This window comes from Cupressus sempervirens, chromosome 8 (genome assembly GCF_028749045.1).
Source record: "Cupressus sempervirens isolate cs-2001-9-10 chromosome 8, ASM2874904v1, whole genome shotgun sequence".
Classification (NCBI taxonomy): domain Eukaryota; kingdom Viridiplantae; phylum Streptophyta; class Pinopsida; order Cupressales; family Cupressaceae; genus Cupressus; species Cupressus sempervirens.
The window spans coordinates 827,214,908-827,233,112 of NC_143125.1; the positions used below are offsets into that span (position 1 = coordinate 827,214,908).

At 37.4% G+C, this 18,205-nt stretch overlaps 1 protein-coding gene across 1 annotated transcript in view; it reads left to right on the top strand.

The window, feature by feature from the left end:
• The first annotated feature begins 9,586 nt into the window (after positions 1–9,586).
• The window catches only part of LOC149544964 (protein DMR6-LIKE OXYGENASE 1-like), a 33,890-nt gene continuing 25,271 nt past the window's right edge, over positions 9,587–18,205 (top strand). Inside the window, exons 1-3 of the mRNA XM_089795499.1 lie at positions 9,587–10,038; positions 10,124–10,371; positions 10,461–10,781. Of these exons, the coding sequence (XP_089651625.1) occupies positions 9,847–10,038; positions 10,124–10,371; positions 10,461–10,781 (761 nt within the window). The 5' untranslated portion in view covers positions 9,587–9,846. The remainder of the gene's footprint in view (positions 10,039–10,123; positions 10,372–10,460; positions 10,782–18,205) is intronic.

An 18,205-nucleotide genomic window follows, 5' to 3' on the forward strand; every position in this document is an offset into this window, starting at 1 on the left:
CATTTTGAATGCAGTGTCATGCATAGCTGAGTGCAGAGGCAATTTCCAGCATTGTCTGATTGTGTTCTTGCTTGTTTTTCATGTCTTCTGCAGTAGGAGCACCTGTTGGATCTACATGTTCAATGGCAATTAAATTTTGGGCATAATCTCCTATGGATCCAAGATGTAGCTTCATCAAACTTTTCCATGCAACAAAGTTGTCTTTGTTGAGCTTGGGAACTTCTCTCTTTGGCATTTTGATCTTTTCTGCTTGTAGTCCCTTTAAACTAAATTAGCAGTCAAGCTCTGATACCAATTGTTAGAATTATTTAGAATAACTGAGAGGGGGGTGGTGAATTAGTTAGTCAAGGTCCAAATGCCCTATTAATACCTTTTTAATTCTTTTAATGAATCCATACACTTTTCATCCATCCAAACTTAAATCAATCATATAAACAAGCTATAGTAAATCAATATGCAAAGATAAAACATCCAAGATCAACACATGACACAATGATTTACGTGGAAACCCAATTTGAAAAAAACCACCAGTAACATGCTACTTGATTCTCACTTTTCTGAAGTGATGCGTTGTTAAAAGCCTGCCCTGTTAAAGGCTTACAACACACTGTTAAATGTGACCCTGTTAGAGGATTTCACCAAACTGTTAGGAATGGGCCTAGTTAAAGGTCTTTAGAACATTCACTTAGAATGTCACCCTATTAAAGGATTTATCTTATGGCTATTAAACCAACCTAAGTCCATAGGATTTAAACTCACTGTTACAATTGCTAGAAAGTAACGATAATAGTCTTTTGATCTGATATAACTTACAACATACTTTGCAAATTTCAGATCACACTTTTAGTTCAATGCTTATGCTTGGCTTCAATCACTCTAGCTCTGACTGCTTGTCTTCCTCTCAAGCTTTGTCTCCTTGAGTCTTCTTACTCATTCTACCAATGCAATCATCCTTATGGTTGTCTATCCAAACAGAGTTCCTGTGCTTTCTTCTCCTTAGCACCTTCTTTAGTACTTCATGCTTTTATGCTTGACCACCTCTCTCTCTCTCTCTTTCATTAACTTATGTCTTCTTAAATAGAAATCTGATTTGCCTTTGCTGCTCAATTCTCCCTCTCTAATTTTAGGGTTTCAAAATGGATTAGGTAGGATACAATGTATCTACCCCATATCTTGTTCTAAACTTCGCCAGTTGTATCCTTAAAAACATTCTATATGGTGTTCTGTGCCACCAGCTCATCATTCTTATCTTCCTTTTAATTTACAAATTTCTAGATAACAACCTTGCCAGCTTAGATCTGGCGAATCTTTGATTTTCAAAATAATGCAGCAACTCAGCATTATTGAGTTACTGGTGCTCGGCACCTCTGTGTTACTCGACACCTATACCTACTCGACACTTGGTTCTGCTCGGCACTTGATAAACTTCGTGTCACTCGGCATCTGAACTTGCTTGGCATTTGAAGTTTACTCGGCATCTGAACTTGCTCGGCATTTGAAGTTTACTCGGCATCTGAACTTGCTCGGCATCTGAACTTTACTTGGCATTTGAAGTTTACTCGGCATTAACTAGGAATTTGCTCAGCTCTTACTAGCTTGCTCGGCTCCTTCTCTCTAATGAACTTAGTTGAGCTTTACAAAAGACTTAGCTAAAACCTTAAATCTTTGATATGTTCTAGTGTGCCCATTCTTTGTATCTTATAGTATGTCATCAAATACACTTTTTCATCAATGGCTTAGCTAATCCTTGTACTTCATTACAACATCATAACTTCAACCTTTCTCTAGGTGTTCTAGTTACATCTTATTGATTGCCTCCTCCTTGACAATCAACTAATTGATAGTATTTGGATCACTAAAGCAATTGTCATTCCTGCAAGTAGCAAGTTTGACACCAATGACAAAATAATGATTGAGGACATTCTTTACCAGTTCCATATATTATTCCAACAACTTTTCTTATGATCATTTCAATCATTTCCAACAATCTCCCTCTTTGGCATTGATGGCAAACCAAACTGATCAATTAATCAACTTAGTTACCACCAAGATTGTATACGTTGTATTGCTTCATTTTTACTACTGATCTCATATATCTCTCTCTTTCATATATATCTCCCTCTTTCTTTGTATTGATCAGATTTCTGCATATTTCTCCCTCTTTGACATAAATGCCAAAGATGTAGCATCTTTATCATGCAAAATATAAGTTTTGGCTTCTTGTTGATTTTCTCCCTCTGTCACCATGCTCTTGACTGATTTGGAGTTTCTGCTCCTGCTGTCATCCTTTGCATCAACCTGTTAATATTTCAATGATTTATTCCTGTTGATGCAGGGCAACTTCCTTGTTGCCTTAAACTGCTTGAGTTAGGGGTATTACCCCCAACTTGCCTCTAAGATATTCATAGGCATCCTTGGGCAATGGTTTGGTGAAGATATCTACAGTTTGTTCTTTTGTGTGAATGTATTCCAACTTTACTTGTTTGTCTTCTACCAATTCTCTGACATAATGATACTTGATTGCAATATGCTTGGTTTTTGCATGCATCACTGAATTTTTGGATTTGTTTATAGCACTTGTATTATCACAATACAATATCACAGGTTTTGTTACTTCTTCTTTCATTCCATTCAATAGATGTGTGAGCCATACAATGTTTGTGCAATTGACTACAACTGCCACATATTCTGACTCTACAGTGGACTGAGATGTACATGTTTGTTTCTTGCTAGTCCAGGTGACCAGCCTTTTGCCTAGAAATAATGCACCTCCACTTGTGCTTTTTCTATCATCAATGTTTCCTCCCTAGTCTGCATCTGTATATGCATTGAGCTCAAATTTTTCATTCTTTTTGTAGTATAGTCCAAAGTTATCAGTTCCTTTAAGATAAAGACCACCTCCTCTAATTCAGACATACTAATTGGCCTCATAAGAGAATCATTCATCTCCCTGGTCATAACAGAGGGAATACAAGACAAGATAGTATTCTCCTCAATCTCTGTTGGAGGTAAATTAGCTGAAAAATGAGCAAAGTAAAACTGAATAGCTTCCTTGGAAATAGCTTGAGAAGAAGTCAGACGCATCCCATCAGAAGTAACAAGAGAAGAAATGTAACTCCTGTTACGTCGAGCCTACACAAATTTATGGCAAAATGTAGTGTTCTTGTCCCCTTCCTGAAGCCAGTCAACTCAAGCCTTCTATTTCCAATAGATTTCTTCTCTAAGATCCCACTCAACTAAATCAACAGAAGCTTGGGATTCTGCAATGCCAAGAGCTTCTGAAAAACCCAGATCTTGAATCTGCCTGGTAATAACATCAAGACGATCCTGAGCCCTCTTCTTCATAATATGGAGATTACCAAAACAATTCATGTTCCAATGCTTCAACTTCCTTTTAACAAATTGAAATTTTTTAGAGAAGGAGAACATAGCAGTGCCATAGGCAGGGCCTCCCTGTCTCCACTAGTGAGCCATTAAGTCATGAAGAGAAGAGTCTCGAAGCCACATCAGCTGGAACTTAAAGGGAGGGTTCTTGGGGATAGTAACATAACTAGTTGTGAGCTTAATAGGCCAGTGGTCAAAACCTCTGCAATGAAGAATTTCAGAAGAGAGCGAAAGAGAACTAGAATTCCAAAAGCAGGAAACAAGGAACCTGTCTAATCATTCTGAGATAGCATAATTTACAACTCTTTGATTGTTCCAAGTAAAGAGCCCATTGAGAGGTTTGACATTAGAGAGATGTAAAAGATCAATATTTTGCCGAAGGAGCTCAGAAGAAGGACCCAAGCGAGCTAGACCACCCCTCTTCTCCTCTAAACTAAGAACAGAGTTGAAATCTCCAGCCACAATCCAAGGCAAGAAAGGATGGCAGCTTCTGACATGCTTAATATGATCCCAGAGCTTAGACTTGCTAGGGAGATCAATAGGAGCATACACATTAGTAACAAGAATAATCTCGCCAGCCTCTAGAGAGGAAGCAACCATTGAAAGAGCCGAGAGGCAAGAGACCCAATAAAGTGGCATAATTTTCCTAGGATCCCAGCTGATGGCAAGACCACCAGAGCTCCCCAAAGCACCAATACACTGACATTGGCCTAGAAACCAAATGTTAGGAGCACATCTAAACATGGAGTCTACTGAAAGCTTGGTCTCCTGGATACAAAGGATATCCGAAGAATGCTCAACCACAAGATCGTGAATAGCTTTTTGTCTGGGGTTGCTATTCAACCCCCTCACATTCCATGAGAGAATAATCATTGAGTAGAGTGGGAAAAATGCTCATCCAAGGTCTTGACAACCCCAGACTCTACCAATAAATCGCCTGTAAGTTTAATTTTTTCCTGATCCTGCTTTCACCCAACTCTTGAGGGAGTAGTAAAAGAGACTTTCTTAAATGGTCTTTGCATTAGGCCCAAAGCAAGAGAAGATCCCTTTCCTTTACCAGAGGCAAACACATCTTTAACCAAATCTACTAGAAGAACATTATCCTTTTCTTGTGGAGCAGGAGAAACCACAAGGGCACTAGACTCAGGGCCAATAGAAGTCTCTGACATATGCTGAACTACAACATCTTGGTTGCCACTAAGAGTAGAATTCCTCCCCTCTAAACCAGTAGCTACACCCTGAGCCTCTATAAGAATACCTTCTTCTAGAACCATATTGTCAAGAACCTCAAAACGATTAAACCCTAAGTCCACTTGCCGATCTAGCTGAGATCATTTTTGACCCCACCCCTTAGCATGGTTTCGAGCTAGGATAAAACCATCCTTATCAGGACCAGTAGAACTAGATGGCCCTGGCCCCTAACTTGAAGTGTTCATATGAGCTTTCCTTGTACCTGCACTATCAGACTAAGCATTTCCTTTTCCACTAACATTTGGACCATTCCCCTTTCCATCATTAGCCGTCCTTGGGCCAGAAAACCCAACTGGGGTACCATTGCCTTTGGAGGCTTGAGGGCATTGACGCTATAAATGACCATACACATGACAAAGGTGGCAACGAAAGGGAATAGATTCATAGTCTAGCTGTTGGATCCAAGAAGAAGAGCCAAGACAAATTTCTAGAGAATCTGACAAAGGATTTTTTAAATCAATTTCAACACAAATACGGGCATAGGAATTAGCCTTTTTGTCTAGAGATTGGTGGGCTATAGCAATCGATTTTTCGAGCACAGCGGCAATCTGTCGCAAGATACCCTCACGCCAAAACTTCAAAGGAAGTCACGACAGGCAGACCCAAACAGGAACTCTCGAAGGAAGATCCTTAGCAGAATTGAACCCTAGATGCCAGGGTTTGACAAAAAGACCTACTTTGTCATAAAAATATGGGCCTCCCTCAAAGACTCGATTTTGATATGACACGCAAGAGAAATTCACCAAAAAGTAGCTATTCCCAGCCAACATAATGTCCATATCACCTTCCACTTGCCATGAACGGCGAATCCAAGCTTCTAGAGCTGCTAGGGAAATCTGAATACCAAGAAACTTGCATATCAATGCATGTGTGGCCAAATAGTCCACATCCTCCATTACCGCTTCTGGAGGAATAACCAGCATAGGCCGATCCTGACTACGCGAAAAACAACCATTAACTTTATTTAACTTTTGGCGCTCACTAACATAAAATGGCTCCTTCTCCTGTGATCGTGCCCCGAGAGAAGATCCATCACAACCAGAGGCTCTAGCAAGAATGAGACTTGTGGAAACCCCACTTGCAACCATAATAGCTAGGCAGACAAACTTTGAAAAAAAGCTCTGAATTTTTTTTTCCCACAATAAACGCAAACCCTGCACAACAATAATCATCCAATATTGAAGTTACAAAAGGTCTCACCAGATAGAAGAGAAATGAGGCACTCTCCCTATGCATGCATAGCCTAGCGGCAACAAAACAAGCTTTCGAAACCCTCACACACAGCTGCTTCTAGGTCCTATCCTCCCTTCATCCTTCCAGAATGTTATTTTGATTGATTAATTATAATCCCATAATTAATATTATTAAATAATAATATTAGGATATTAGTTTTCTTGCTATTTTTTAAATTCAAAAATAATATTAAAATATGACTTCTATAACATAGGCAAGAGCCTACAACACAATGGTAAATTGTGAGCCTCTTATCTAAGAGGGGGGTAGATGACTAAAGTTAAGAACAAAGTAAAAATGAAAATATAGACATTTAAAACCTCTCTTAAGTGGTGAATAAGACAAGGTATATAAATGGAAAGCATCAATTTGTTTGAATCCATTAAAATGATATTTAACTATTATCTTATTAAAAATTATAAATACTATTTTTATCTTATATAATATTTTAAGTGATATTAATGAAACTAGTGGTACTGGTAGCTTGTCCTATCAAGAAAAGAAAAACAGAGGACAATGGTGGAGAAACCGCAAGTGGGATTGGAAGGAAATCCTATTAAGTCAGTGTGGGAAATTGGAACGATGTGTTTGCACTTGGGTGTGATTTTGCGTCCTGGTTTTCTGTTGATGGGATCAGACTCCAAGGTTTTGACTAGCCATGTTAGTGTTCCTTTCAGTGAGTTTTTGAGCAGGATTAGCAATAATCAAGTGCAAAAAGTTGAAGTTGAAGACGTGCATTTTACATTCTGTTTGATGCCGAAAGTCAATAGCCTGCTAAAAACTGTGGTGGTTTTGGATCAGACAACAAAGCATGTTTTGTACACAACTACAAGGCCAACTGATATTAAAATGCCCTACGAGAAGATGCTGGAAAATCAAGTTGAATTTTGAGCCACTGATAAGCGGTTTGGTGGTTTTCTTATTTCTGCATTGGTATGTTTCAATTGGTATTTATTGACGGTACACATACATATTTAATACACTTGGAAAAGAATCATCAAACTGATTAGCATTAGTATAAAAAAAATATTTAATTAATGTTATACCATAGAAGCTCTAATTGCATAATGTACATAATTCTGAATTCTATTAAGAAGTTTAGTTACTCGCACTGTCAATACTAAACGAGGATGGTCCTTTACAAGACTGTCCATCTCATCAAAATTATCACTGCCAATTTGCCAAATGATATACCTTTTTGGATGCTAAGAAATTTCAATGTTTGGGTTTTTATGTTCTACATAGTCTGTAATAGCTGATGAATATCTTTTTGAATAAAATTGTGTAAAAAATTATCTCAAGTAGGAAACTATCGCCTGAAACTCTCAAATGTATTTTTTGAATGTTACCATTTTAATTACATTTACTTTATGTAATAATAATTATATTTCATCACTATATTTATTTTGAATATAGTATTTTAAATATAAAAATGTTAATATAATATTATTTAGAAGGTGAAATTTTTTATATAATTAAAATGCGCCAATGCCAATCATAAAGTGGGTCAGCTATATGTGTATTTGTGTGGTGAAACACATTTTCCATGGCCCCGCACCCTCCCCTCACCCACCCCAACTCTTCTCTACCCCTTCTCTCCTTATTTATCCCTTTGTCCATTGTAGACATAAAACAAGCATGTTGGTGACAATTAAAAGTTTTTATTTCAAACATTCATGAAAATTGATGCATATTTCCTTTGAAGCTATCACTTGTCCATTAGATTTATATAATTAAAATATGCCAGTGCCAATCATAAAGTGAGTCAACTATATGTGCATTTGTGTGGTGAAACACATTTTTCATAGCTGTGTTAACAAAACGTGGAAGACATGCACTATACTCTATCTGGGATGTACATATTGACATTAGATTATCTTTACATTGTTTACATTTGTTATTATCATAACGTTTGATATAAATATATATATTTTTCATTCATAAATATAAAAATTACTTTTTACATATTTATATATATTTAATGTTTAATGTCTCTTTATCTCTTCTTCTTTATCAATCTCCTACTATCTTCCCATCTACTTTTAACTTCCTCTCTTCTTTATCTCTAGACATCTCCCCTTCTCTTTGTCTTTCTCACTCCTCTAATGGATCTCACCCCACACCCTCCACTCACCCACCCCAACTCTTCTCTACCCCTTCTCTCCTTATTTATCCCTTTCTCCATTGTAGACATAAAACAAGCATGTTGGTGACAATTCAAAGGTTTTATTTCAAACATTCATGAAAATTGATGCATATTTCCTTTGAAGCTATCACTTGTCTATTAGAACATTTGCTAACAAACAAAATCCTTTTCTCAATCAACTATTGATTAACCTCATCCTCATTTACTACATAAATGCATGTGAAAAAGACCATTTTTTTGTTTTATTGACTTTTCACCCAATTTTTACACACTCATTGCACACCAAGATCATTTCCAACATCAAATGTCCTGGTATTTTCAAACTTTGTCAACTAATAGGTTAGAATGCTACAAGATCAAGCTACCAATGGAAAACCAACACTCCTAAAATTTTACAATTTACCTTTTACAATTTACCTATCTCTCATACTCTTATGTTTAGGTGTTTGTATTCATCTCTATATTTATCTTCTTCATTGTATTCATATCTTATTTAAAGATTCTTGATCCCCTCATCCCATTCACTATTTTTCTTCCCACTTCTCTCCACAACTATTTATTGTACTGATTCCCTACCCTCTTTATCTTCATTTTTACTTTAAAATATGCTTGCTTCAACCAGGAACTACGTTGCATTGTGTCTCTTGTTTCTAAATGAAATAGTTTGACAAATTGTTGCATAACTCTGGATATGTGGGCATTTAAATAAATTGTTTAACATTTTATTTTTAATACGTTGGTCAAAATAATGTTCTTCAACCATTTGACATGGTTGAATAATGTTGGATGCCATTTTGAAATTTTATTCCATATCAAGCATGATCACCCTCTCGCTTAGGTTCCACTAAACACAAGTTTGCATAACATCTCTATGACTTTATATTTTACGATTTTAATGTAATCATTCTAATCAAACAATCATAAGGAGAATTCATTTCCATCTACATAACTCAGTTGGTGGTAGAAAAGAAATCTAGTATTATACAATCATTCTAAGAGAATTTTTCATTGAAATTCAAAGGGGATGATAAAGGTATGTTATTTTTATGAATCGACAAATCTTCATGCCACATGGAATCTCTAATCCTAAACTATTTTATACAAGATTATGTCAGATACAAGATGAAAATGGAATTGATTGAGGTTCATATAATTCTTATTAAGTTAGGAATTGATGAGGAAAAGTGTGAAGCCAAAGAGTCCGTACGAGATGGAGTGGCTACAGCTGAAGAATTGTGCAATTATATTCAATGAATTTGGAAAGAAAAAACCCTCACATGACTAATTGCATGATATTGCAAATGTTTCATTTAAATGTATTTATAGTTCAAAAAATATTTCAAAAAATGTACTATTCAAATCAACTCTTGAATTGGAATGTTGTACAATGTTTGAACCTCTAAAATGATTAGTGATGTGTATATGCCACTATTCTATATACAAATTTGATTATATGTTATCAATTTGAAATCTTTCCATTAATTTTACATCTCTTAATTTTTTCTTTTCTAATAAAATCTATGAACATACCCCTTGCACCTCTTTCGGACGCATGTACTAGTTTATTTCAAATCCAACACTCTTAACACTCTCCAAAAAAAACACACCTGACACTCTTTTAAAAAAAAAACGACCACGATACTTTTTGAATCCAAAATTTATTTGAGAACCCCATAACAAATCCAGTCCACTGTAATAAAGGTTTCCACTTTCCCCCTTTCAGGTTCACAGAGACTCACAATGTCATCCACAGAAATTTCAATCCAAGCCCTTGTTGAAACCCATCTTGATGTTGTTGAGAAGTTTGTTTCTAACATTGAAACAAGAAGCTCATGTCCAATGGATTCAACCATCTTCATGTTAGGAAGAACTACATATTTCCTCCCGATGAACGCCCCCAAATGGATGAGGTTTCTCTTTTTCATAGAATTCCAGTAATAAACCTCAAAGATTTAGATGGTCCTGCCAGAAATTCGGTGGTGAATGAGCTCAAACGAGCTTGTGAAGAGGATGGTTTCTTCCAGGTAAAGCATTCGTTTGTGTTCCTCTTTTCCATTAATCAAATTTTACCTGCTTCAATTTATTAAAAAGATGTGAAGAAACATCCAGATTGTGAATCATGGAGTGCCAGAGAGTGTGATGAAAAGCATGATGGATGTTGCCAAAGAGTTCTTCGAAATACCCATAGAAGAAAGAGCATGCCTCTGTTCAGATGATCCAAGACAATTGACTAAGCTTTCTACAAGCTTAAATATCATCAAAGACAAATCCCTCGACTGGATGGATTTTCTAACACAGCCATGTCATCCTGTGGAGGAATACATACATGCGTGGCCTCAAAAGCCCGCAGCTTACAGGTAAAAAAAACCTAAAAAAATAAAATAAAATTCTCTAGTATTCGCAAAGAAGAAGCATAAGTGATTATTTTATATATTTTGTATAACAGAGAGATTGCAGAGGAGTATGCTAAGGAAGTAAAAGTCCTCAGTTCAAGGCTCTTGGCTGCGATTTCTGAAGCTATGGGACAGGATTCTGAATATTTGAATAGAGTCTTTCAAAAGCATAGACAGATTATAAACATAAATTACTATCCACCATGCCCAAATCCTGATCTCACACTTGGAATAGCACCTCATTCAGACCCAGGAGGCATCACTGTACTAATGCAAGGACTTGTGAGTGGCCTACAAGTGCTCAGAGACGAAAATGGGTTGCAGTGGAACCTACACCCAATGCCTTTGTGGTCAACTTGCGTGATCAGCTTCAGGTTTATTATTCTAATATATATGATTTCATTTTAAAGACTTCTTTAAGTTTCACTAATTTTTAATAGTACCAAAAGATTGGATTATTATATGATTGTTATTGGAAGCTGTTGTGTATGGACAGTTTGTCACTCTTCTTTCTATGATAGAATGTCAAGGGTGGTCTTAAACATCGATACAGAAACATACAACGCTAATATCAGCAAAAAAGCCCCTTATAGAAAACTTATTCTAACTATATACAATGTTGTTCATCATCAGAATAAATGATCCGAAACAAAAATCTGAGCTCAAATAGAAATAAATGACAAAGAAGATAAATCTGGGATCTTTATATAGAATTCTGACTTTCTTCATTATGATTTCTAATTTATGTCTTTGCTGTCCTCTTAGAGATGTAGTTTCTATTTTAAGAACTCCCCGGAGTTCAAAACTTGTTTTTAATGTACTGAATGTTGAAATGGTTTAGTGTGACACTGGATTTCATTAGGTATTGAGCAATGGGAGATTCCAGAGCATCGAGCATCGGGTGTTGGGTGCATATGTGAAGCCCAACAGTCTCTTTTTTATTATGCTTATTTTATTATTGTTCCCTCCAAATTGTTTGTCTCTTCATTTCCTTTGAGACTTTATAAATATGTTTTGGAGGTTGATCATTTTAGATTGTATTCGAAGAGCTGAAGCAATAGCTGTGATGTAAAGTTCAATTATTTACATTAATAGAGATCTTCCCTGCAGTGTGGATGTAGCCACAATTTGTGGTGAACCACGATAAATCGTGTGTTTGCATTTCTCTTTTTTTTTGCTTGTTTTGTTCATTTCCAGTTTGCACTTTCAGCAAACTTCACAATTGGTATTAGAGCTTGGCGTAGACGCTGGAATTGATTTTGGTGTTTGAAAATCCGGAGTCATGGAAGATTTGCGAGTGCAGAAATTCTCGGGACAGAATTTCAGTTTGTGGAAAGTTCAGATGCGTTCATTGTTAGTCAAGCAAGACTTGGTAGTAGCAATTGATGGAAAGGCAAACAAACCGGCTGCAATGACAGATGAAGATTGGGTTAAAATTGATGATAAAGCGAAGGCAACAATATTTCTTTCTTTATCACAAAATGTTTTATTCAATGTTCACAATGAATCTTCGACAAAGGAAGTTTGGGATAAACTTCAAACTATGTACGAAACGGCCTCAGCTACAAATAAAATATTTATTATGAAGAAGCTCTACAAGTTGAAAATGAAAGATGGGACTGTGATGTCGAATCATATAAATGATTTGAACACCTTGCTATGCCAAGCAACCTCCGTTGGCATGACACAAGATGATGAATCTAAAGCTATCATCTTGTTGTGTTCATTACCGGACAGCTGGGATCCCGTTGTTACAGCAGTTAGTACTTCTAACTCCTCAAACAAGAAGTTAGTTTATGATGAAGTTATGGCAACTCTACTTAGTGAGGATATGCGGAGAAGCACCAAGGAATCCTCATCTGGTGAAGCCTTGACGGTGGTCAGCACCGAAAATAGAGGAAGAAGCCAAAATAGAGGAAGGAACAATCATCATAGAAGATCAAAATCAGCTAGGCGCTCGAAGTCAAGGGAAAGGAAAGGAGGAGATTGCTAGTTTTGTGGCAAAAGTGGTCACGTGAAAAAGGATTGTAGAGGTTATAAGAGAGCACAAGAACGAGTGCGGGAAAGTCAAGCCAACACTGTCTATGACAAAGACGATAGCGTGTTGATTTTATCTACAACCGAAACCACTTCAGCCTCATGGGTTTTGGATTCCGGCGCATCATTTCATGCCACTTCATGTACAGAATACTTCTCAAATTATCAAGAAGGTAAGTTCGGTGAAGTATACTTTGGTGATAATAAGGCATGTGAAATAATAGGAAAAGGAGATATTTTATTATCTTTGAAAGGAGGCGTTAAATGGCTATTAAAAGATGTGCGTCATGTTCCAAAACTAAAGAGAAATCTGATTTCCGTAAGTCAACTATTTGCACAAGGTTTTGTCACTTCTCAAACTGATTCATGGAAAGTCACAAAAGGATCCATGTTAGTTGCAAAAGGAGACAAGATTGGGAGCTTGTATATTGTAGAAAATATCGGTGAAGTGGGGGCTGCCATGACAGTTGAAGATAGTAATTCAGAATTGTGGCATCAAAGGCTCGGTCACATGAGCAAAAAGGGACTTGCTGTTATGCATAAAAGGGAGCAATTACCAAGGCTGAAATTAGTTGACTTACAATTTTGTGAACATTGTCTCTATGGAAAATAGAAGCGGGTCAGCTTTTTGAGGACCAGACATGAAAAGAAAGGTACTCCTTTGGCACTTGTTTAGTCTGATGTGTTCGGACCCACTGAGGAAAGCTCTATTGGAGGAGCAAACTTCTTTGTCACCTTCCTTGATGATTGCACAAGAAAGGTATGGATTTACATATTGCATAAGAAATCTGATGTTTTCAGCAAGTTTAAAATCTTTAAGGCTTTAGTGGAGAATTAGTCTGGCCACAAAATAAAGTGCTTGCAAATGGACAATGGCGGAGAGTTTTGTTCATTGGAGTTTGATTCATTTTGTGGGGATAATGGCATCCGTAGAATTAAGATTGTTCCATTCACCCTGCAAGAAAATGGAGCAGCGGAGAGGATGAATAGAACAATCCTTGAGAAATCTCGTTGTATGCTCTCTAATGCCGGTTTAGGCAAGGAGTTTTGGGCAGAGGCATGCAATACAGCGGTATATTTAATCAACCGAAGTCCCTCTTCTCGGTTGGACTTTGGAATACCTGAGGAAGAGTGGCTGGAAAAGAGAATCTCATACTCACACATCCGAGTGTTTGGCTGCGAAGCTTATGTACATGTTTCGAAGGAGAAAAGACAAAAGCTTGATCCAAAATCGCAAAAAAGTATTTTTGTGGGCTATGGTGAAGACCAATTTGGTTTCAGAATATGGGATCCAGTTGGGAAGAAAATCATTAGAAGTAGAGATGTCGTCTTCAATGAGAAGGTATTTCTAGCATTACACCATTAAGAAAAAACGGTATGTGAATATGCCCCTTTCTCTATGTTTGATAATAACTCCAACATTGAAAGAAATCAGAACAATGCTCCTTCTAGTAATTTATCCCCAAATTCAGTTCTAGCTCCTGCCCCTTTTTCCGCTTCATCCACTAGCATGTGGAGTCATTCCAATTCTACTGATGAACACAGTATTGAAGAATTAGGAAATCACAGTCTTAATAAGGAATAGGATACTCATCACATTTCAAATCAAAGTATTGTAGACAATCCTCAGTCTAAAGGTGTAGAATTTGCAAAAGCAACTGTCTTTCACGGCAGTAATATGGAACTTCACAGTTCCAGCCCACATCACAGGCTCGTTACTCCACAGTCAGATGAGTTTATGCACACTCACGGCTCCACTGCTCACTCTTATGGCTCACAGCACACCTTGGATGCAGACAGAAATAATATGGTTATTAAACCCACAGCTCACGGTGAAAGACTCAGTGATAGCTCCATATCACGTGGTCTGTGTGAACAGGCTTCTAACATTGGCATTGAATGGCTTGACATGCGCACAAATAGTCATGGAATTAAAACCATTGAAAACAATGATCAGCTAGGCACCTGGACTCTTCAGCAGATCGCACGTCCCACAACCCATTGCATGAGGAGGTCACTGGCTGCCAGACAGGACACAGAAGGGATGTGGAGTCGATTCAGCATAAGCCTGATTTTGCTAACGTTGACTGGTGTGAAGGAGACAGAGGACATGATGTTCATCCATGTGGTTCTGTTCTCAGCCCCAAGGCTGTATGGGGACTTCAAACTCCCTGTTTAAATACACATATGGGTTCCCCTATGCAACATCACAACGATGAGCATAAACTTCGCACGGGTCAATTAATTGTGCATTGTCATGTTGAAAACTTCAGTAACAGACTTCTTATACAACAGAGAAGTTAATTTAATGCAGAGTATGGATCTCAAAATGATCAATCACATGGTGTAGTTTTTCCAAGGCAGCAAAACTCACAAAGCCATAATTCCAATAAGGGGATTGTGCATTCAAATTCTAAGAGGAGTTCTTACACATCTTCAAAAGGCAGTGAATTTGAATTTCACACACCAAACTCTCAGGATCAACAAAAGAAACATTTTGAGCATAATGATAACATTCAAGGGCTGAGAAAATCCACAAGACAGAGAAGGCTTCCTGCCCGATTCTCTAATTACGAACTCTTGTACTCTGAAGAAGCAGATCCAGAACTCTTGCTTTTAGACCAAGTAGAACCAACTAGTTTCAAAGAAGCACGCAAAGCATCGGATTCTCATAAATGGGAGGCAGCGATGCAGGAAGAGATGGATTCTTTGATGCAAAACAATACTTGGGACTTGGTTCCTTTGCCATCAAATCGAAAAGCTCTTAAAAATCGATGGATTTATTGATTGAAAGATGAAGGTAAAAATCAGAAGAGGTATAAAGCCAGGCTGGTTGTCAAAGGTTTCGATCAGCAAAAGGGCATAGACTTCAATGAGATTTTTTCTCTTGTGGTCAAGATGTCTACAATCCGGGCTATTCTTGGCTTAGTTGCTGCTCACGATCTTGAACTTGAGCAGTTGGATGTCAAGACTGCATTTCTCCATGGTGATCTGAATGAAGAAATTTACATGATGCAGCCCAAAGGATTTATTAAACGTCGTAAAGAAAACTTATATTGCAGATTGAGGAAGAGCTTGTATGGTCTTAAGCAAGCTCCGAGGCAGTGGTACCTCAAGTTCGATCGATTTATGACTGAACATGATTTCATTCGGTGTGAATTTGATCCATGTGTCTATTACAAGAAGTTTCTTGATGGTTCCTTTATTCTTTTACTTCTCTATGTTGATGACATGCTTGTCACCGGTTCATCTATGAAGCTAATTTCAGAATTGAAAGCAAAAATGTCAGAAAGGTTTGCCATGAAAGATTTAGGGGCAGCGAAACAGATACTTGGCATGGACATTATCCGTGATAGGCAGAAGAAGGAAATAAAACTTTCTCAAGAACACTATGTTCTTAAGGTACTAGAAAGATTTGGCATGGCGGATGCCAAATTGATCAGCACACCTCTCGCTGATCATTTCAAATTGTCTTTAGCCATGTGTCCCAAGACACAAGAACAACAAGGCTACATGAAGAACATCCCTTATTCTTCAGCAGCTGGTAGTCTTATGTATGCAATGGTTTGCACTCGTTCGGATATTGCCCAAGCAGTGGGGGTTGTCAGCAGGTTCATGAGCAATCCGGGTAAACAACATTGGGATGCGGTAAAGTGGATCTTGAGATATCTTAAGGGCACTTCTGATTTTGTACTATGTTTTGGTGGCAAAGACACTTCACTTAGAGGTTATACGGATTTAGATATGGCTGGAAATTTAGACAATAGAAGATCTACTACTGTTTATGTATTTACATTTGCTGGAGCAGCGATCAGTTGGGCATCAAAGTTACAACAAGTGGTCTCACTTTCCACTACTGAGGCTGAATACATTGCTCTCACTGAAGGAGCAAAAGAGTTGATTTGGTTGCAACGTCTGTTTGGTGACTTTGATTGTCCTCAACAAGGTTCAGCCTTGCATTGTGATAGCAAAAGTGCTATTGACTTAGCTAAAAATGCAGTGTTTCATAGCAGGACCAAGCATATTGAGGTTCGCTATCATTTCATTCGAAGTAAACTTGAAGAGGGCAAACTTCAAGTCTTGAAGATTAATACCAAGGAAAATCCAGCTGATGCATTAACCAAGTGATAGAGGGCCACACCACTCTACCCACTCACAATCAAGAATGAAACAATATGAAGATAGAGATGAAAAAAAAATGCTTCATAAAGCATCCATTAATACTTGAAAATTCACTACAAGAGCTTACACTTGAAGAGCTTCTATTTTCCGAACTTGATTACAAATGATAATAATCCTTGCTTAAATAGGCACTTCTAACCCAAGACATTACAAACACAACCAATGTGGGATAAAAGGTAAATACAACTACCTTTAAATAAATATTAAATTCCCACCCAAATACAACTAAGCACCCAACAAATATTAAATACATCATTTATCCAAAACCTTCTAGAATTTCCACCTACACACCTCGATTAATGGAATGACAACTATTTTTCTTATTTTTCTATTTTATGCCACCTACGCACCTTGAAACTAGACATTCCTCTTTTCTTTTTCTTTTTTTCTCTTTTTTCCCTTTTTTTATTTTTTATCATTTCTCCTCTAATTTTCGTCACTTTTCTCTCTCCTTCAGAATTTTTTTTTTTTAAATTTTAAATTTTACATTCAACACGTCTCCCCTTTATTTTGGATGCAAGATGCTCCTGCATCAGACTCCCGAGGTCCGAAAAGATGTTCTAATAGTTGGAAGAACATCTTTTGAGATTCAGTACATAAATCCCAAACTGGTTCTTCACATATATGTCCTCCAAATCTTCAACTTGCACACTCTTTCCCTTGTTTTTCTTCTTCTCCTTTACATCCACCACAGGTGTTCTATAGGTCTGCTTCCCATGCTGATTTTCAATCTTCTCAAAATCTGCCAACTCAACTCGACTGCCAACACTCAGGTTTCTCCTACCGAGCGCTTCATTCTGCAAAAGAATCAAGGAAAACTTCCTACCACCTTTCTCAATAGTAAACACATTCCTAACACAATCATGCAGAGCCCTGCAATCATATTGCCAAGGTCTACCAAGTAACACATGACAACTATTCATATCCACAATATCACACAATACTTGATCCTTATACTGCCCAATTTGAAAATCAACAAGACATTGCTCTCTCACTTCCAAAGCATGCTCACCTTGCAACCAACCAATCCTATAAGGACAAGGATGTCTCAATCTCTTCAAACCAAGTTTTTGAACCATCTCCTCAGCAACAAGGTTATCAGTACTACCACTATCTATAATCACCTTGCAAACTTTCCCACCAGACTTACAACAAGTTCTGAACAAACTAGTCCTCTGACAAGAATCCAATGTCTTCTTACCCATTAGTACTCGTCGAGCCAACAAACTTTCTCCTTCCTCAGGCTGATTTTCCTGGACTTCAACCTCATTCACAATAGTAGCTGTCCTACCAATAGAACATTCAAAAGATCTATGCCCTTCTTGACCACACTTGAAACAATTACCTCTGAATACACCTCCACCTGTCCTTCTTCTTTGTTCCATAGGTTTTGGTTCACCTTCTACTTTTGGTTTAGCTTGTACCGAACTATCCTGCTTCTCCTTCCCTCGAGAACTACCTTGATTCTTCCTCTTTAGCTTTTCCTCTGCTCTCAAAGCATACTGATAAGCATCCTCCACTGTGGAAATATTTAGCATACCAACCTCATCCTGAATATTGAATCTCAAACCATTAATAT